This window comes from Camelus ferus, chromosome 10, assembly GCF_009834535.1.
Source record: "Camelus ferus isolate YT-003-E chromosome 10, BCGSAC_Cfer_1.0, whole genome shotgun sequence".
Lineage (NCBI taxonomy): Eukaryota > Metazoa > Chordata > Mammalia > Artiodactyla > Camelidae > Camelus > Camelus ferus.
In genome coordinates this window covers 58,558,888-58,580,708 of record NC_045705.1, presented here as the reverse complement: position 1 = coordinate 58,580,708, position 21,821 = coordinate 58,558,888, and the positions used below count along the sequence as shown (strand labels likewise).

General features: G+C 46.7%; 1 protein-coding gene across 2 annotated transcripts; it reads right to left on the bottom strand.

Annotated features, from left to right (window-relative positions):
- Positions 1 to 5,353: 5,353 nt before the first annotated feature.
- Positions 5,354 to 20,183, bottom strand: PLEKHB1 (pleckstrin homology domain containing B1). 2 transcript variants are annotated; one of them, XM_014556638.2, is made up of 8 exons: positions 20,031 to 20,183; positions 18,747 to 18,822; positions 17,236 to 17,388; positions 16,537 to 16,639; positions 15,422 to 15,461; positions 12,351 to 12,455; positions 8,510 to 8,609; positions 5,354 to 7,908 (listed from the first exon to the last, which is right to left on the bottom strand). In XM_014556638.2, the coding sequence occupies exons 2-8, from the start codon at positions 18,781 to 18,783 to the stop codon at positions 7,772 to 7,774; spliced, it is 675 nt and encodes a 224-aa protein (XP_014412124.1). In that variant the 5' UTR covers positions 18,784 to 18,822; positions 20,031 to 20,183; the 3' UTR covers positions 5,354 to 7,771. The 2 variants fall into 2 exon arrangements, with proteins under 2 accessions (XP_014412124.1, XP_014412125.1); XM_014556639.2 differs by lacking the exon at positions 12,351 to 12,455.
- Between the last annotated feature and the right edge of the window lie 1,638 nt (positions 20,184 to 21,821).

Sequence of the window (21,821 nt, the reverse complement as noted above, 5' to 3'; positions counted from 1 at the left end):
ACTTATGATTACCAGGAGGAAAGGGGGTGGGAAGGGATAAATTGGGAGTTCCAGATTTGAAGATACTAACTACAATATATATAAATAGATAAACAGTAGGTTTCTACTGTATAGCTCAGGGAACTATATTCAATATCTTGTAACCTATAATGAAAAAGAATATGAAAATGAATAAATGTATGTTCATGTATGACTGAAGCATTATGCTATACACCAGAAATTGACACAACATTGTAAACTGACTATACTTCAATCAAAACAAAGTTAATTTGTAAATCCTATTTGATTGGCTTAAAGAAAATTAAGCACTTATAAATTAAGAATTCCTAAAAAATCTCAGAAATATAATAGAAACTTAAATGTTTTTCAAGTTCATATGATCTTGGATTAATTTTTAGTAAATAAAAGCTAGTTGAAGGTTGTGGTTTAATTAAAAGAAGCATGTCTTTAGAGTTATCAGCATTAAATATAATGCTTGTTTGTTTGTTTTTAGAGGGGGAGGTAATTCGGTGTCTATTTATTTTTAATGGACCCAGGACCTCCTACATCCTAGGCACATGCTCTACCACTGAGCTATACCCTCCCCCCTTAATATAATGCCTTTATTCTACCTAGACTTACTGAAAGTTAAGTAAGTTCATGTTATCTCTTATAAAATTTGTCAGCAAATAATAACAACAACAACAACAACTACAACTTGGGATGATGGCTGACTTTGTCTAATGTCTCATGAAGTTCTCATGGGTAATTTAAACATAATTATTAAGCAATAAGAATCTGTTCTTGTAATAGGATGCAATTGGAAACAGCTATATTACTGAGGATTTGACTGGAATGCTATGTTTGAGAGAGATGTGCATAGACTGAGATATAACCAGACAGCTTTAAGAAACTGTTGACTTTATAAAGCCAATTAAGCCCCTTGGGAAAATCAGCTAGGTGCTCTACTTACAGGATTCCCAGCAGCCTTACCAGGTGAGTAAGAAAGGTCATTTCCTGGCAGGCCCAGGAACCTCAGGATATTTGGAGGAACCTTGAAAAGAAGTCACCTAAATTACAGGTATTGCAGGTAAAATCTGATGGTGAGTTCTTGGCTTGGCTTTCTGGCCTCAGAGACTTTTAAGGGTTCAGTCTGAGATTCCTTATGAAAATATTTGCAAAGCAATCTTAAAAAGAACTTAGATGATCAATCACTACTCTTACTGCATTTATGTAAGCAATGAATCCAAGTATAATGCAAACAAATTAGTTTAAATGTGATTACCTTTAGTAAATATGGGGGTAATTATAGAGAGAAAAATTATATTTGCAACTTTGCAGATATTAGATTCTGGTCCTGTTCATTGTCTTTGAGGTTTTGTTATATACCTGTAAACTGGACTGGATCCTGAATTTTTCTAGCTTCCTCAAATATCTGGCTATGATTCTCCACACTAATGTTTCCTTTTTTTCCCCACCCTTCTGATTTGGAATCAGAACAAAGACTGCCCTTAAATCTCCTAGGAAGGGACTATACCAAGTCCTCCTCACTAGCCAGATGGCATCTAAACTTCAGGGACTTGAAACTTGGTTACACATCTCACAGCTAAAAAGGCAATATCTGACATCTGGTCCTGTGCATACACTAGAAACCTCCAAATCAAATTGACAAGGAAGAGACGTAGCTGATGTTGATGAGACCTCAGATCGACTTCTTACTTTAACTAAACGTTAAACCCTTCCTTCTTTTCTTTCTTTCCTTTGCTCTGGCATTGGCCTGGAAAGATAACACCATCACCCATATTTCCCAGACCATTGGGGAGTTAGGATTTTAATGTATAAATTTTGGGGTACAAACACATTCAGACCATAGCACTTTTCATTTATTTATGTCTTCTTTACTTTATTTCAGCAGTGCTTCAGTTTTCAGCACACAAATCTTTCACCTCCTTGGTTAGGTTTATTCCTAAACATTTTATTATTTTTGATACTATTGTAAGTAGAATTCTTTTCTTAATTTCCTTTTCCTTTTCAGATTGTTCGGTACTGGCATATAAAATGCAACTGATTTTTGTGTTGATTTTGTATCTTGAAACCTTGCTAAATTTGTTTATTAACAACTTTTTGTGGGACATAGAGGGTTTTCTACATTTAAGATCATATCATCTGTAAACAGAGATGATTTTACTTCCTCCTTTCCAATTTGGATGCCTCTTATTTCTTTTTCTTGCCTAATTGCTATGGCTACAACTTCTAGTGGAAGTGGTAAAATAGGTATCCTGTCTTGTTTCTGATCTTAGGGGAAAGCCTTTCAGTCTTTCACCACTGAGTATGATATTTGCTGTGGGTTTTCATATGCAGTTCTTATGTTGAGGAAGTTCTGTTCCTAGTTTATTGGGTGTTTTTATCATGAAAGGTATTGAATTTTATCAAATGCTTTTTCAGCATCAATTGAGATGATCATAGTTTTTTTTTCCCCTTTATTCTATTAATGCATTATATCACATTGAGCAATTTACATATTTTGGACCATCCTGGCATTCCAGGAATAAATCCCACTTGGTCATTGTGTACATTCCTCTTAATAAGCTGCTGAATTTGGTTTGCTAGTAATTTCTTGAGGATTTTTACGTCAATATTCATAAATATTGGTTTTAAACTTTCTTATATTGTCTTTGTCTGGCTTTGATTTCAGTGTAATGCTGCTGTCGCAGAATGAGTTAGGAAGTGTTTCCTCTTCATTTTGGGGGGAAGAGTTTGAGAAGGATTGGTATTCTTCTGTTAATGTTTGGTAGAATTCACATTGAACCCATCTAGTCTTGAGTTTTCTTTACTGGAAGCTTTTTGATTACTCATTTAATCTCCTTACTAGTTATAGATCTATTCAAATTTTCTATTTCTTCTTTTAATTTTTAAAATTTATTTATTACTATATTATTTAATTTTTTTATTTTGGTGGAGGGGGGCAATTATATTTATTCATTTTTATAGGAGGTACTGGGGATTGAACCCAGGACCTTGTGCACACTAAACATGTGCTCTACCACTTGAGCTATACCCTCCCCTGCTCTATTTCTTTATGAATCAATTTTGGTAGGGTGTGTGGAATTTTTGTATCTTGGTCATCCAGTTTGTTGGCATACAATTGTTCATAGTATTCTTTTATAATCCTTTTTATTTCTGTATAATCAGTAGACATGTCTTCACTTTCATGTCCAATTTTAGTAATTCGAGTCCTCTTTTTTTTTTTTTTTTTTTTTTTTTTTTTTTTTTTTTTTTGTCTTTTTCCCCCTTAGCTATAGGTTTGTCAATTTTGTTGATCTTTTCAAAGAACTAAATTTTGGTTTCATTGAATTTCTCTATTTTGTTTTCTTTTCTCTATTTCATTTATCTCTGCTCTGATCTTTATTACTTTGTTCTTTCTATCAGCTTTGGGTTTAATTTGCTCTTTATCTAATTTCTTAAGGTATACAGTTAGATTATGATTTGAGATCTTTCTTCTTTTTTAATGTATGCATTTATTTATAGGTATAAATCTCTCTTATAGCACTATCATCTTCCTTATATATTGACTCTTTATTCTCGTGAAATGCCCCTCTTTATTTATGATTTTTATCCTGAAATCTGTTTTGTCTACTATTAAAATAATAATTCCAGCTTTCTGATGCTTTCTCTTTACATGGCATATCTTTTTCTGTCCTTCTACTCTCATCCTACTTGTGTATTTTAAAGTGTGTCTTTTTTACACAGTTATATGGTTGGGTCTTGCTTATTTGTTTATTCTGACAGTCTCTGTCTCTTAATCTTAATCAGTCTTTGTCCACTGACAGTTAATGTAATTATTAATATATTTGGATATAGGTCTGCCATTTCAGTGTTTATTTTCTTTGCTATATCTGCTTTTTAAATTCCTCTATTGGCTTTTTTAGCTTAACCTCTTTATATTTTCAGTGGTTGCTCTAGGGACTCTAATGTGTGTCTTTGACTTATCAGCATATGCTTAATATTGTACTACTTCACATAAGGTACAGGAAAATTGCCATTGTGTAGCTCTGTTTTCCCACTTACCCCTCACTCCTCTTGTCACTGCAGTTTTTATTAATTCACTCTTGATTTTGCATATACTTATGGGTAATTAATATCTCATTGGATTGTATTAATCCTCATTCCATTTTGTGAATGAAATAGATCCACCAATAGATCCACCTATTGTAGAATTTGAGTTTTTTCTAGTGCTTCTATGATAGTTGTACCTATTTTATACATATGTACACATTTGTGTTAGGTGTACCTAGGAGTAGAATTTATGGGTTGTGAGGTATGCATATGTTTGGCTTAACTGATCAGTTTCCAAAGCAGTTGTACCAGTTTACACTCATATGAGATTTCCAGTTGTTCCACATCAGTACTTAATGTTGTCTGTCTTTTTCACCTTTAGCCATTTAGGTGGATGTGTAGTGTTACCACATTTTAATTCAAAACTTTAAAAGACCACTGTGCTGACCAGATAAAACAATGTGTGGGCCACATGTGGTCCATAGGCCATCTCCAGATTAAACTGTGTTGTCTGTGAAAATTAATGTTTGTCTTAATGTGTGTGAATAATTTAATAATTGTCTAGTGAACAGCTGGAAGATAAATTCATGCTGTAATCATTAGTGGTGAGATTTTGAAGCAAATGCACTTAGAGCATCCATTGGCATCTCTCTTGCCCTGTTTGGCGGGGTGAACAGAAAGAACCACGGTGTCATCAGGACCATAACAAATTTTTTTTTTATATCAGTAATTTTAAAGTTTTTATTGATATTGAATTAAAAGTACACAGGTTTTTTTGTAATCATAAGATTAATATAGAAATAAGTGAAAAATGAATTCTATGACATTTGGATTAACTTTCTGAATTTGAGAGGTGAATAACAAATATGCAATTCTCATTTTATCAGCTGACTTGCCCAACAATTGAAAAATACATCATTCTTTCTGATGATTGCTGCGGGATGCCTGTAGTGTATTTCAGGAAATAAAGAAATGTATCAGACTACAGAGCAACAAAGAGATTTATAGCAGAACCACTGATTAAAGTGATGAATGTTCCAGATATTGGAAGGAGCATTTTGCCAGAAGATGCAGAGGGATGGGTTTTGGGACCTGGAACTGGAGCTGGAGCTGGAGCTGGAGTAGGATTGTTGATAGCCATAGGTGCTCAGAAAAAAGAACTCTTAACCCAGCTGTAGAAGGTTGTCTATAGCCTGGCCCCAGCCACCACCCATCCTCACCATGCAGCCTGCTGTGACATGTTTCCTGAACTTCACAGTGCTCTGAAGACAAGAATATTTTTAGGCCTTTGCTCATGCCATTTCTTCCATCTGTTCTCCTTTCTCTGTTTGGCAAACTCCTAGTCATCTTTCAAGGCTCACCCTAAATTTCCACTTCCTATCCCAAAGTTTTCCCCAGTCCCCTTAGCAGAGTTAGATACCTCCTCCTTAGAGTTCCTACTGCATCATGTTCCTGTCTTACCTCATTGAATCATTGCTGTTTATATATCCCTCTAAGCTGGTGTCTGGGAATATGGTTGAGGTGGACACCTGATATTTTTGCCATTCAGCTCTTATTTATTCATCCTTTTTCTGGAAACAGTGCCCTAAATTTCCTCTGGGACACCACCCCACCTCTGTTCTAAGCCCTACTGGGTTTTTTTGTTTTGTTTTTTGTTTTTTGTGGGGTTTTTTGGCAGGAGGAGGTAATTAGGTTCGTTTATTTTTAGAGGAGGTACTTGGGATTGAACCCAGGTCCTTGTGCATGCTAAGCACTTGAGCTATACCCTCCCCCTTAGCCCTACTGTTTTAGACCATCCTTTCCAGATCACTGTAGATTCAGAGATGGCCACAAGACCCAATTTGGGATAATATCCAGCAGTGTGAATAAAAGTTCTGGATGAACTGTTAGAGGAAGAGAAGCTCTCTCAGCTAGCCTTGAACCAAGGAGGGCATTAGTCTAGATTTGCTGAATATCACTGCAGCCTCTGAATGAGCCAGCCCAGTGGCTGTAAAAATGGAAATAAAGCAAAGTCTAAGTGATACTGTTTGAGTTCCTGGACCAAGCAGTTTCTGGAATTCTCAAATATGTGGCCCAGTGTTTTCCTTTCTGTGGCTTAAATCAGTTTGTGCAGGGGGTTTCTGTTACTTGCAGCCTCAAAATGTCTGATACAAGACAGTTGTGTTTCCTTCCCAGGCCACCTGGTCTCGGAGTCTAACTCTGATTCATCTCTGAAAGGATGGGAACCCACTGGAAAAGACCCAACACACAGGACTCCCAGAAAGCAGGCAGGGCAGAACTGATCATCAGCTCAGAGACACCCATCAGATCAGATCCTGATGAAGTCTCTCCTCTCACAACCCTGGGATAGCCAGCTTCAACCTGCCAGTTTATGGGTGAGGAAAGCAAAATCCAAAAAGGTTAAGTAACTTGCCCCAGATTGCTCAGCTAACATGCTGCCACTGGTTATACCTGACCTCAGGATCCACACTCTTCTCACTATACCAGAGAAGGCACTAGTAGGTGCTGAGTCATGGAGGTGTCCCAGGGAGACAGGGCCTCTTGGGAGAACAAACAAAGCCAGAGCCAGGGCTAGAGCCAACTGCACCTTTATTAGTTTCTTCAGCGGGGCAATTGGAGCCCCAATCTACAAGGGAAATTTAGCAGGCTACTCTGGCTACTGTGTAGGCATATTAGCAATTCTATTGGTGATTGGGACAGGATGGGGGAAGAGACTGGAAGGGGACCAAATGGGGAAACAGCCAGGCCACCTACAGGGAGCCCAGACTGAGACAAAGGTTGATCAGGCCCCAGAGGTGAACACTGCCATCTCCCCCAGACAGATGGAAGAGACAAAGCCTGAGATGATGACAGCCATAGCTATGGACAGAGGGCCAATCTCCTGGGGACCAGAAATGCATTTCTTGATGGAGGCACTAACCTAGGACGAGGTCCTCAAAAGATTCACCTCCCCCCCCCCCCCAGCAAGGGGATCCCAGGTTCTGCTCAATTGCTGCCCCAGGCACTGACATGGGAAACGGGTGCTTTCTGAGCACTGAAAGAACAAGGGACCCAAAAATCTTATAGTGGGAAGGATGAGGCTAAACTCAGGGAGTGTTTTGAGTTTGTGTATTAATATAGGCAATATATTCAGTATAGGTGCAATCATGAAACATCCCTCCATAAAGCTCACATCTCCCCCTTACCCAGCAAGCTCCTTAGCTTGGAGGGCCATCATGATCTGACCCCTGCCCATGCTCCAGCCCAAATGAACTCCCTTTTAATTCCTTGGACACGCTATCATGTTCACGGCTCTGCACTCTTGCCAGCAACCATACTCCTAGCCTACCTTCCTCACTCTCTGCCCTCATCCACCTTGTCAAGTGTTTGCATACTCTTGTTTGCCCACCAAGCCTGGAGCTGCCAAAGGAAAGAACCTGATTCCTGTGTCTCCAATGCCTGGGGAACTTGAAACCCCATGACTTGTGTTTTCTGTGTCCTGGTGTATTTGGAGGAAACATATCCATATGTGTCCATCTGGAGTGTCTAGTGGTAGATATAAAGATTTTGAGCTATGTTTGTGCCTGGGATATTAGCGTCTTCTGATGTGCGGGGTGAGGGTGGAGAGGGGGAGGAATGATCCAAGCCCAGAAGAGGCTAAAGGAAACGAAGGAGCCAAAGTGGGACAGGGCTTGGATGGCAGAGGGTGAGGCCAAGGAGGAAATGGGCCTGTTAGTCTATGTGCAGGATCCAGGGCTCAGAACCAGCAGGGCGACCACATGAGTGAGCCAAGCGCTGCGCCGGTGGCGGCTCCTGCAAGCATGCCCATGGCCAGCGGGGCGCCTGCGCTGTAGCAAGGATCCTCCCGCACCACTACGTGCGTCACGCCAGGGCCTGCGGAGAGAGCGCCGCTGTCAGGGCCTGGGACTTCAGAGGAGGGAGCAGAGAGAGGTTGTCTGCCTCCTTCGGTTAGACTCCTGCGCAAAGCAAGATTAGGGCGCTGAGCCCACTATCTTACTACCCAGTCGGAGAAACAGGCCTTGATGCAGGAAGAACGCGCGTTCTGTCCCCATAGCTCCTAGGCCTTGAACCTGCTACAGACGTTCTGGGACTGTGGGACCAGAGTGGACCGGCGAAGAAGCACCAGAATCTCCAATAACCTCCAGACCACACCTGAGGATGGGCCTTCCCAACCGCCAGATCCTGAAGCGAGAGGAAGCGGCCTTTCCCACATTTGCCACCAGGGGCCGCTATCAACTTAGAAACGGGTATTGCTGGGCCACCAGGGAATAGTTGCCAGCCTGGAGAGGTGAGGTCAGCTCTGCAGGAGGGAGGGGCTCTGGTCCAAGAGCTATCCTTAGCCTGGGATGGGGAGGGCCTTGTGGAGGGACCCGCCTGGGAAAAATCCATGGTTACTAAAAGGGTGGGACCTGATCCCTACTGATAGACCATGGGCGGGGATTGCGGCAGGGGGAGGGGTGGGTCGGAGACTTACCTGCATAGGGCGGGCCATAGTAACTGCGGATGTACGTGGCTTCGTGCGCGTTGGGGGGCACCACTTCATAGTAGTCCTGGTACGGGCTGTAGACACGCACCTGGGGAGCCCTGCCTGGTCAGCTGCTAGAGAGCTGGACCCGGCTTTGGTCCCCTACCTGTAACACTTGGCTCAGGCCCTTCTGGCCCCACAGAGCCACCTCACCAAGTTTAGAAATAGGTCCCCAGAGACCAGCAGGCTCCTGAAGGAGGGCCCTTCTCCCCACAAGGCCCTTGGCCTCTAAAACTTCAGCCCCTGAGTCTAGCTCCCAGTGATGCCGTTTTCCTGCCTGGTCTCCTACGTAGTACTCCCCTGATCAAAAATTCTCCATGGCTCCCAACTTCCCTTTGTAGATTGTCTAATATTTGCTAGCAGCTCTCCAGTAGTCACACTTGGAGAAACTCAATGGATTTCTCTCCTGTCCTAGTCATGGAGAGAGGGACCTGGCCAGGGCCCAGACCCAGGAAATAAAAGGGGGTTGGTGAGGAAGAAAGGGAAAGGAAGGGTAGAGGTGGGAAGTAACTAAAGTATTATCAAGCATCCACCATGTACTAGGTCCTGAGGGAGATGTTCACATGTGTTATTTCTTCTCATCCTTACAGCAGGCATGATTATCTCCACTCCACCACAGAGCTGGAGATGGATGCTCAGAGAATAATGGTCAGTGTTTTCTCTAGGAGGGAGGAATAGACTGCCTGCTCCCTTCCCTCCCCCATTAGATTTTTACCAACCCCTCAAAGCCTAACTCAAGTCACCCATTCCAGGAAGGCCTTCTGGTCTCAGGAAGAATCTTTTCTTCCTGAGTTCTCTGTGGACTATGCTTGTGCCTCTTTTCCTACCCTTCCTCCTGGCCTTTCCTGCCTTCACCTCAGTGTGAGCTGCTTCTAGGCAAGGACTTTGATTCATTTGTGCCTCCAGATGGGCCTAATGAATGGCAAGAACCAACAAATCCATGCTGAATTAAATGGAAGCTCCTAATTCAAGCCCCTCATTTTACCCATGGGCTACTGACCTGGGAGAGGGCAGGAGCCCCTTCTCTCCTGGCTCCATCTTCTTGGCCCCCTTGCACCCTGTATCTCTAACTTAGTTTCACACCTGAATGGTCCAAGTGGTCCTTTAGAAGTCCAGGTGTCCAAACTCCATCTTTCATCATCCTTTCATTCCCCCAAACTTGCTCTTCTATAAATGCTTTTCTCTAAGTGCCACCACCATGCATTTAAACCAAGACGTCAGGTTGGCACCCTTGTCTTCACACACTCATGTTTTGCATCACATTAGCCACCAGGTCTCAAGATTTTATCTTCTAAATATGTTCTTCTGTCCATCCTTTTGTCCAGTGCGAAGAGAATAAGCCATTGGTTTTGGCAACTTGGAGATTGTGGGTGAGCCTGAAAAAACTCTTTTCAGAGGAGTGGTTGGAGGAAGAAGCAAGACTATGGAGGATTGAAGAATGGTTGAGAGGTGAGGGATGGAGTCAACATGTCATGGCATCCTTTAAAGAAGTTTGGCTGTAAAGGGGAGTTCTCCAAGCACACCTTGTGATTTCAAATATCTATGCCATCTTCCTTTGATAGGGATCCCTTTCTCACCTTCTTTCATGCAACTGCCTAACTTGTCTTTCAGACTCAACTCAAGTATCACTCTTCCTGAGCCTCAGGTCCTGTTATGGTCCCATCTGGGCACCCACAGCCCTTAGACTTCCCTCATCACAGCACCAACCACTCTGTGATGTCATTATTTGTATCCCTGTGAGGTGTGTCTCTCCCATCAGACTTGAAGAAACACCACCATCACCACCACCCAAGCACAGGGACTGAGCCTAATTAGGCCTGATTGGAACATGGTAGGTGCCTAATGTATTGAATTTATCTCAAGTGAGTCAAATACAGGGCCAGAGTGGAACTAAGGTCAGCCAACTCTAATTCCAGTTTCAAGTTAGGAAAAATGACCAGACCCAGAGCAATGCAGGAGGCTCAGACAATCAATGCTCAGTCTGAAGTTACTTCTCTTACTGTGCTCCTTCCCAAAGGTGATCCAGTAGGGCTTTCCAGTGGGGGTGACCAAGATCTGACCTCTATGCCTAGAGGGAGCTAGAGAGATCTAAGCACTCAGATCCCCAATTTTACTGTAGGGAAGTTGCAGTCCAGAGCCTGCATCTGCCTTGAAGTTCCACTGTGAGCCAGTAGCCCTGTCAGGCCCTGGAGACAGTGGAAAACACCGCCTCATATCTCTATGGAGCACCTGTTTCTACCCTCCAGGCCTAAGAGGCCCAGAGGTAAACTCATGTGGTCACCTGGCAACAGGGCAGGGGACCCCCCCTAGAGACCTCACAGACAGAACCTAAGAGTTTGATCCCCATCCTTTCCCTCTCCTCAGGCCCAACCTGGATGGGGACAAGGGCAGCCAGTCAGGAGGTCACATGCAAATAGACTCCTCCCCTCAGAAAAGCTGTAGTATATACTAAGTTTATAGCTTTTTAAATTCTATTTTTAGGCATCCTCACTTTAAACAAACTTGTATACAAGTTTGGGTATGCAGGATGCCTCAGAATGCTGGGCTGAGACTCCCAGCCCTGCCACTGATTAATTAAGTGATCCTGGTCATATTATGTAGCCTCTCAGAGCTTCAGTTTTCTCATCTGTAAATGGGGACAGTCTTTCCTACACTGCCCACTGCCAAGGCACAGCGAGAATCCAGCAAAGCCATGTCCATGCAACTAAGTGGTCCTAGCACATCTGGGCTCAGTGGTTCTGCACATCAGAATCATCAGGAGAAATTTTTTAAAACACTGATTTCCAAGTCCCCACCCCAGAACTACAAAATTAGAGCATTCAGAGGTAAGATCTGAGCATTTGTATTGTTTTTAAGCCCTTACATGAGTCTAATACACAGCCACATTGAGCACCACTGTGTTAGAAAAGAAATTTGCATGTGACCACAGGTATTCTAACCCACCCCATGCCAGGCTGAGCACTGGGAACAGTGTGTCAGGGTCGGGGGTGAGGGGAGAGACAGACACGGACTAAATTATAAATGCAGTAGTGATGCCGTAAGAGATTTTTTTTACTCCTTCCTTCCTCTCTTTATTTATCTCATTGGCTCATTCAGTGAGCACTGCTTGAGGCCTGCTTGTGCCCAACCCTCATGTGCCAGGAATAAGCAGGGTCAAAATAGACTGTCCCCATCACTGAGCCCTCATTGCACACCTGCTGTATACCCAGCACTGTGCTAGGCTCATAGGGGCAGAGTTGATCTAAACTGATCCTTGCCTTGAAGTGAGTTCTAGTCCCCATGGGGACTAGAGACAGAGCTAGAAAATAGAGACAGAACTAGAACGAACTAGAAGTCAGGCAGATGAAAACAGTACTAAGTAAGCATCAGTGCAATGGGCAGTGAGAGGGAGTGACAATGCCTGGAGGTCTGGGAAGCCCTCCCTGAGGAGGTAGCAGCCTTTGAGGTGGATCTTAGAGGATAAGCATCACTTTGTCAGGTGAATAAGGAAACTAAAGATCTTTGCAACAGACAGAACTGCATGTGCAAAGGCTGGAAAGAAGGAAAAGGTCTGGCACAGCTGGGAGCGGAGGGTACAGCAAAGGAGTTGGAGCATAGGGGATGAGGAGGATGGGGTGGGCAAGTCTGGCCCAGGCCAGATCCTGGGGGCCTTGAAAGCAGTGCTGGTGTCCTGTGAGTGACTGGGAGCCATGGAATGTTTGTGAGCAGGGAAGGGATGGGACTGGGCCCAGTTTTGGAGGCACATCCTAGTGGCCAGAATGGAGGCAGGGAGGACTGAGCCAGCACTTACCCAGATCCGCCTCTCAACCTTACAGGGGCTCCACGAGCGGGTCACACACCTGACCTTGGGGCAAACCCGGCGGCTCCTGGGAGGGACGATGGCTCCAGCTGGGGCCTGCTCAAGCCACAGAAACCCAAGAAGGGGAGGGAGGGAAGTGTCAGAGGCCCTCTACATTTGGAGAGACTCAGAGCTCTTAACAGGCCCTGCAAGAGCTCTCTGTCAGCTGGGCAAGGCAAGAGGGTATCGTCTTCTTCCTCAGCCCATGGTAACGGGGGGTGGCCCAAAAGAGGTAGTGATTTTGCTAAAGTTACACAGAGAAGAAGGATCAGCAGTGTCTCTCCAGAAATAGCCCACCTTCACCTGTTTCAGGCTGCTGGGGCTCCCAATCTCCAGGGAGGACAGAACAGCTCTGATCTGCTTTCCCACCCACCTGCACCCATCACTGGACCCCAGCCTTGCCCCTGGCCATGCCCCCGGCCCTGTTCCCTGGAACAACCAGGGTCAGGGGCACCTCCTACAGCCTCCACCCAGAGTAGGGTATAAACCTGCAGGATGTGGAGGGACAAAGCACAGGTCACTCCTGTGTAGGCACAGGACAGAGAGAAGCCCACAGATACAGGCATGAACCCTCAGAGATGGACAGACACTGGTATAAAAACACAGAGGCACAAACACCCAGCTCAAGTAAGCCTAGGGACCAGAGGGATGTGTGTATGTGTGTGTGTGTGCATGTGTGTGTAGAGCATTGAGAGGTGGAGCAGGAGGTCAGAGTAGAGACATGGAGGAAGCAGAGCAGCAGAAAAGTGGACAGGCAGAGAAGGGACAAGGCAGCTTCATAGAGTCAGAGTGCAGACGGTCAGCCCTCACCTCCTTCCTTCTGCCCTCTTCGTGGGACTGATTTGCCCTGTATAAGCAAGATTTGGAGCTCAGAGCCAGGTTAGCCCAACCAGGGATCTCCACCCTGCTGACCACTGCCCCAGCCTCCTCTTATATAGCCTCTACCCAGAAGTCTGAGTCTGCTCCCCGAAGTCTGACCACAGCCCTCCCTGCTTAATGCCTTTTATTGCTCCCCACAACCCTCAGGATAAAATTCACTTCCTTCACCTGGACTTTAAGGCCTTTTTTGACGTGGCTCCTCAGAGGCCATGTCTCCTATTTCTTCATCCATTTGTTACCCTCCAGCCAGGCCAGACTTCTGGCCCTTAGATCCACTTGTGTGCACACACAGGCACACACCATTTCCTGTCCTCTGCCCCTGTAGCTCCTTCTGCAGTTACTGCCCTTCCCCCAGAACTTCACTGACCTCAGTTCCAGTACAGGCTCTTCCATTGACTTAAGACCATAAGACTTTGGACAAGTCACTTCGCCTCTGAACCTCAGCTCCCCTATCTGTAAAATGGGACTAAAAATACCAACTCCTACCCATTCTCGTTGAAGATTCAATGATACAACTGATGCCAGGTGCTCAAGCACAGTGCCCGTCCCTGAGAAGATGGATGCCTGAGGGAGTTTCTAAATGCATCCAAGGCTTTGCTGCTACTTCCCAGCAAACTTTGTCTGTAGATGAGAGGGGCTCCATCATGCCACAGGTGGAAGGAGCAAGCACAGAATCAGGGGGTGGGGTTGGGGTTGAGGCCAAGCTGGGTCACCCTTGAGCTGGGGGCTTTGGTCAGCTCATCAAAGCCACACCTCCATCAATCACTAAGCTCTGTTGACTATCTCCAAGATGTGTCTTTTTTTTTTTTAATGGAGATACTGGGGATTGAACCCAGGACCTCATGCATGCTAAGCATGTGCTCTACCACTGAGCTATATTTTCCCTGTGAAATGTGTCTTATCTTCATCAGCTTGTCTCTGCCAGCAAGGCCTTCATCCAGACCTCCAGTCAGTCACCTGCACACTATCCCAGTCTTTTTTTTTTTTAATTATTTTTAATTTAATTTTTTATTTTATTTGGGGGGGGTTAATTAGGTTTATTTATCTATTTGTTTATTTATTTAAACAGAGGTACTGGGAATTGAACCCAGGACCTCATGCATGCTAAACATGCACTCTACCATTGAGCTATACCCTCCCCCCCAAGTCTTCTAACTGGTCTCCAGGCATCCACTCTTACCCTCTACAATCATTCCCTACCTACCAGCCAGACTATCTTTTTAAAAATACAAATCTGGTCTGATCTGTTCATGCCATTCCTCTACTTAAAAATTTTCAATGATTTCCCATGTTCTTAGCAGAAACCACCAACCTTAACAGAGCCTTTAATGCCTGGCCCTGCTAACCCTCCTTTCCCCTTGGCTTTCTTACTCCCTGAACTCCAGCCACCCCAGCTGTCCTTCTGTTCTTCAACTTGCCAAAGCCCTAATTTCTCTCAGGGCCTTTGCACATGCAGCTCCCTCTGCCTGGAAAGCTGTTCCCTTCACCCCACCCCACACTTTTCACCCAGTTGATTTCTATTTATCCTTCAGGTCTCATCTTAAGCCTTATCTGGACTCCCACCTGAATCAGGCCATCAAGGTGGATACAAATCAAATGCACATTGCCTGTCTCTGACAGAGCAGTTGCCACCATTGCAAGGGTTTCACTAACCATGTAATTCATGGCTTCACATCTAGCTTCCCACTAGGCTTGAGTCCACATCTCCTTAGCTCCTCTCTGATCCCTGGTCCTTGGCACAGTGGCTGGCACATAGTAGGAACTCAGTAAATATTTGTTGCATGGATGAATGAAGCTCAATCTTATCTGCAGAGAGGGAGGAATAATCCCAACCTCACAGTATGGTAGTGAGGAGTAGCTGGCACTGCAGATATACCACACCTAAAAGACAGTCGCTTTCCCCCTGCTCACATACCACCCCTTTTGAAGTGCCTTCTTGGAGGCCTCTCTCTCTCCTCTGAGCACCAGTTGCCTGTCTTACATCCTTTTCCTCTTGGGACTGAGGGCATCTGAGTCTGCACATGTCTATTCACTCGCATACATGGAAATTGAGAACTCCAGGCAGATGGAGACCAAGTCTGAGTCACCCATGATTCCATGGCAGTTAGGTGTGGGGAGGAGACAGGGAGGGAACGGGGGCTCACCGGGGTGGAGTTCGCCTCCAGCAACGCTGTCTTCCATGCTCTGCAAAGCAAACCCGCCAGACCATGAGGAGGGAATTTGAGAGAAGGGGGATGGGGCCTCCCGTTTTAGACTTTCCTCTCCAACCCATCCTCCAGCCCCCCAGTCTCTTGTGAAGGAGGAGATCCCCTTGATTCCCTTAGACAAAGGTGACCCCTTCCACTGCTCCAGTCACACAGGCAAGCCCTCAGGTGAGCTGCAGCCTCCTAATTCATTCTGAGTCCATAGTCTCTTCCCCGTCTAGAGGTTCCAGATTCCCCATCTAGACAAAAGACAGCTGGGCTGGGGTGGTCCCTTAGGAGTCTTCAGATTCTGACATGCCTAGGCTGGTTCTCCGGCTGCAGCCCACCTCCACATCCCAAACCCACAAACACAGTTTCCCAATGCTCTGACCCCAGAGTCCCAGGAACACCCAGTGGACACCAGACAATTGAGCCTTTGTTGGTTGCCATGGCACCTGGCTGGGGTGGACAAGGAGGCTCTGTGCTTTGTCTACCCAGAGTTCAGCTTCCCCCACTCCCACACATCCCATCTCTCTCACTCTCCTACAATGCAAAGGCCAACTGACCCTCCATCAGAGAGTAGGAAGGGAAAGAATGTGAGGAAGCAAACAGTGCCTGAGGAGGACACACCCAGACTCACAGTGTGGATCTGCATCTGACATCGGGGTGCCCTGTGCGCTGCCTCTGTTAAGTAGGTAAGGGTCCATCCCTCAGATCGGAGTCCCCCAACCAGGGCATCTTCTCAGAAGGAAGTGACTAGGAGGGTCCTCTGAGGATGCCAAGGGGCTGTCTGTTCCTTTGTATCAACCCAAAATGAGGGCTACCTCAGAGGCAGGTGTGCATATCCCTTCCCCAACAGTCCTGCATTCATCCCAGACCATGTCAGGAGTTTACTGGATACCATACCAATTACCATGAGCCATTCAAATCCACTCTTCCCAGCCTCCATTGAGACTACCATGTTCACTGGTCTTTGTTCCCTTTTCCTACCTTCAGGGAACTAAAGGCCCAATCAGCAGGAGGCATCTGGTCCTATTCCCCAAGATCCCACCCCATCCTCTCCCACAGTGGCTTACATGGCATCATCCCGGGTCTCTGCGCACAGGTGCAGGCGGGAGCCCTCCCGTAGGTTCACAGTCAGCAGGCCATCTCGGCTTCGGCCCTCTGGGGGCTGCACATCTAGAGGGAGACACATGTGGGGTTTCCACAGGGCACAGGCCTGAGTCTTCTCAGTAAACCAGGAGCCAGAACAGGAACTGATTTCTCTGGGTCTTGTTTATTGGCCATTGCCAACCTCCTCTGATCGCGCATACTTTCCTTGCAATCCTCCTCAACTTGTTAGACCCTTTCAATCTTTCCATATTGCCTGCTTCCCTAATTAGGTACATCTCCAAGTTACCCTGTTTTAACTGTGGCCTAGCCTTGGTCAAGATTTGCTGTGTGACTCTGGGCCAGTTGCTTAACTTCTCTGAGCCTCCTTATTTCATTTCATACTATCTAGTTCCTAGCACTGGAGAGGGTAGGAACTGTGTCTTACCTCTATGACCCCAGCATAGAGCCCAGATTCAGCACAGGGTAGGAATTTAATAAGGAACTGATTTCTTAATTCACTCCCACATGAACTGGAGTTGATAGAGGCCCAGAAGCAATGTCTGTGGAAGCCCTTTGAAAGCTGCGAAAGAGCCTTCCATTTGAGAACAGCAGGTGCTCTCAGACAGACACTGGGAGGGCCATACCCATAGTCACAGCACCAGAGAGAAAGGGGCTTTGCTCACCGTGGCACTCCTGGCCGATCTTTATGTCACGGACGTTGAAGTGGATGAGTACACGGTCCTCCTCATCCTGCGCAGTCTCATCATGGTAGTAGCCCAGGGTCCCATCCAGCCACAGGGCAAACCAATTTCGCTTCCAGCGGCGGAGGATGGAGCCTGTGTGATATTCCAGATCCACCAGGCTGGCTGATCACAGAGCCTGCTGGGGGGGCAGGAGCCCTGGGTGGGCTCCCAAGTCTCCTTACCCCAACTCCCCAGTGTTGTAACCCCCTGAAATGGTAGCAGGGCCTCTCTTGGTCTTGCTTACCCATTGCTTCCCATGGAGCCTAATGCATAGTTGAGGCTCCATAAATGTGCTGAATGCTAAATGAATGATCAGATTCCTTCCTTGGGGGAAGCTGGAAATCTTTTTTTTTAAGTGTCACAAAACACCTCCACAAATTTAACATCATGTCAAATTGGAAATTTCCTTCAATAGGTACAGTTTGTCAGGGAAAACATATTAAGTTGTTTTTATATGAGTACAGAATGTGATTTATGCAAGAATTAACAGAAAACAAATAGTTGTCAAGTGCTTGCCTTAAGGTAACCCTTAGTTTCCATTGCATCCAGTCTGCTGAGGGTGTACAATTATTACTCATATTTGTGAGCATGCTTGGAAAAAAAAGGCTGAGCCCCAGGTGACAGTCATTTGTGTCGTGTCTGCCTCTTCCACCAGATGAGGGGGGAGAAGAGGGTGTCACTATCTCACAGCAGCAGTCCCGGCCCCCAGCAGGACTTGGACTCAGTGTTTGCTGAACTGAATGAACTGAGAATGGGTCATGGGGTGTGAGGGAGCTCCTAGCCCAGGACAGCTCTTGTTCAGATCACAACTCTGGTCAGAGGTGGGTCTGAAAGACTGAGCCCTAGATTCAGACATTCTGTGACTGGAAATCTTAACAGGAAAGGGCAAACACATAAGAGAGCTGCTTAGAGCTTTACAAATTCCAAAGCACAGAGGCATTTTTCATTTTATTCTTTGCCTGTTTGCAGCCAACTCTGGGTAGGGGTACTGTGGACACAGAGAATTAAACCCGGTTCCTGTACTTGAGGTGCTCACAGTCTGGGGCCAGTATAGGGTGGGGGAGTGCTGAGGCCCACAGGTAAAGACAGTTGTATTATAGGGAGATCAGTGCTATAATGGGGTATATACAAGGCACTGGGAACAGAGGAAGGGGCCTTTAACCCAGGTTGGTTCTACAGCAGGGGCTGCAGTGGGGGTTAGAGGAAGTCAGAGAAGGCTCCTCATGAAAGGGGACATCTGAGCTGGGTCTTGAAGAATAAGTAGTTTACCAGGCAGTCAGGAATGGGAAGGACATTCCAGGCAAAGGGAAGAGCTTGGGCAAAGGAGGGGAGGATAAAAAGGGGCATGGTTTCTTGGGAGAAGGGTTCACTGCGCAGGCCCAACAAGCCAATTCCCTCACCCCTGCCCCTGGACAAGGTACAGGACAAGGGCTTGGCCCAGGGTCACTCACTCTGTCTCCACAACCAGCCGCCCCTCACCAGGGCCATCTCCTCAAAAGGACTTTCCAGGGCAGAGTCAGGCGGAACCTGTCAGAGGGACCACAGGACGCACAGGCTTCATCAGCTGCTCCACAGCAGCTCCCTGGAGAAAAGCCCCCACCCCGTCCTCCCTGAGGGAGCCACCGAGGAAACGTTTAAAGGAGTGTAAGTAAACAAACAAGAGCAAGCCTGCCTGTCTCCTCCCCGTTCTCTGCTCCAGGCACATAATGGAAGCACTGTGTTTGTGGGGTCAGCAGGGGGCTGCCACCCGCTGCGCTGGGTTGAGGTGGGGGTCAGGAGCCTGGATTCCAATCTCAGCCTCACAACCTTGACTAAGTTCCTTCTCCCTGGCCTTTATTTCTAGATCCATCAAAGTGTGTTATGAGGCAGGTAGAGACTGGAGTGAGGAACTCTTAAAATGTTAGAAATCCTGGAATTTTGAAATGCTGGCAGCAGAGAATATTAGAATCATAGCAATGAATGAGAGACTTTCATGATATTAAAAAAAACCCCTCATGTTTGAACTCCACCTGAGCCTTTTACAAAGTGTATAAAATAATAGTTCAACAGCAGCTATGATTGATGATCAAGTACTATGCGCCAGGTCCACTTCTCAAGTGCTTCTTATCTCACTGAAGCCTCACAACAATCCTTATTATTCCCAGGAAACTGGGGCCTGGAGGGGTCCAGTCACTTGCGCAGATCTGCTTGGTCAGTAAACAGTGGGGCCAGGATTCACACCCAGAAGTCCTGGCTTCCAACCATTACACCAGTGGGAGCTTTTAAAATTCCCAATAACCAGGTCCTACCCCATAACAATTAAATAAGAATGTCAGGGACAGGAGGAAAGCATAGTCTTCAAAGATCCCCAGGTGACTCAACCTGCAGCAAAGCTTGAGCCCTGCTGCAACTCTGTTGGGTACCTTACTAAATGGGTAGGATCTTTACCTCTACTTTACAGATGGACAAACTGAGCTATAGCAAGTGACTTGTCCATGTATATGATGGAGCTTGGATTGGAATCCAGGTGCCCTCTGTTCTCGAAGGCGACTTACTTTCGAGCAGGTGCCTTCGCCCCTCCCCCACTTGCTCACACCTATTGCTGCGTAGCAAGCGCTGGCTGGCACACCTGGGTTAGAAGTCCGGGGCTTGTCACTGCTTCTCTTGCCGCTCCCTCCCATCTTTTAAGTCCTGACACAGGTCAGACAAGAGAGCCAGATGCCAGCTCCCTCTCCAGCCCCCCTTGATGCACCCACCTTACACCTGTTGCGATGCTGCTGCCAAAACGGCCGCTACTTGATGCTGCGGCCACCCAACCTGCTGCGCCTGCGCTTTGTGAGCCCCAGAGAGCGTGGGGCATTTCACTCTCCTGGCTGCTCCCTGGGCCTCCCTGCCCCTGGGCTCCGCCCTCCGGCCCAGCCTCACCCCCAGGGAGGAGGCGGGGCGTGTAGAGATGTGCTGACAGGAGGCCTTCTGGGACTTGTAGTCTGCGGGCGGTACACAGCCTCTCCTGGGTAGTAGGTCTGTGACGACCCGGATCACAAGTGAGAGGCTGTACCTGTGATTTCATTTTGCTGCTAAGTCATTTGTTCATTCATTTATCATGAAATAATTTTCCCCCAAAATCTTGAACTCTGATTCTCTATAAAAATGTAAATTACATGGAAAAACCAGGTTCCTAGTTTTGCCATGTTTTCTTAATACTCTGTTTGTGCCTGGCACTGGGCATTAGTGGAGGGCACAAAGAAGCATCAGCTTCTTTTCCCAGCTCCCAGTCTGGTGGAGGAGATAACACAAACACACTGTTGAAGCATAAGGTGTGACTTGAATATGGGAAAGAAGAGTCTGACTTTGACTAAGAGGTTCAGGAAGGCTTCCCCGGGGAGGCAGAAAGGGGTCTGGTAGGATGAGTATGAGTGTTCAGTATTTCAGTGTGTTTGGAAAGTAGAGTGTGGGGGTGGGGGTGAGGAGGGCATGGGGAGCAGCTGGTGATGAAGCTGCGGGGGTTGCAAGGATATAACATGTAGGCATTGGATGACAGGCTCAGGAGCTTGGACATTATGGCATTGTGACTGGAGCTTGGGGTTGGGATTTCAAGGTGAGGAATTAAGTGGTCCAATTTGTGGGTTGGAAAGGTATTTCTAGGACAGTCAAAAGTGGATTGAAAGGGGCCCAAATGGAGAAGGAAGACTGTTTCTGTATCTACCACCACAGTCTGTCCCTCCAAGATCATTTCCTTGAACAGCTCAGCCCCACAAACCCCACCTAGCAGCAGACTCAGGATGTCAGAGGACAGAGCCTGTCAGGGCCTGAAACACTCCAGGTCCCACCCTCTATTTGAGAACGGTACCCACCCTGCCCTGGGCCCTTTCTCCTGTCCCAGAGGACCTCCTCCTTACCGGAGCTGCAGGGCTCATGATTCCTGGGCGGCCAGAGCAGCATTTCCCAGAAGGCTCCTGCAGAGGGGCATGTCCCTAAGCGCCTTAGAGATAAAAGGGGATCAAGAAGGTGCTACCAAATGGAAACCGGAAGAGGGTGACAAGAAGAGGGGGCACACAGATCCCAGAGAAAGTCGTCCTTTCTCTCCAGACCCCTCCCCAAACTCGCTAACTGATCTCTTTTAACCTTCAGTTCACTGGTTAACAAGTCATCGGTGGTTCGGAGGTGGCCTCAGCCTAGCGTCCTTAAGATTCCAGGGTGGGGTGTAGGGCCAGACCTCCTCCCTCGTCGGGGCTAAATCTTTCCCCAGCCGGGCTTGACCGTGCCATCACCCCAGTCCTGGATGCACAGCCTGGCTCTTTAAGCTTTCCTCTTTCGTTCGTTCCTGTGTTTCTGTAATCCTGACCTCGAGCTACCCTGGTGCCTCGGCCCTTCGTGCAGTGCATGCCTTGCTGGGGGATTCACCAGGGCTGATCCTATTAGCCACTGAGCTCATCCCCTCCGTGCAGCCCCAGGAACCAGCTCTCCCAACCACGCTGTTTTCCACCCTTGTACCTTTTGGTCTGGAACGTCCCATCCCTACCTTCTGACTACAGTTGCCACTGCTA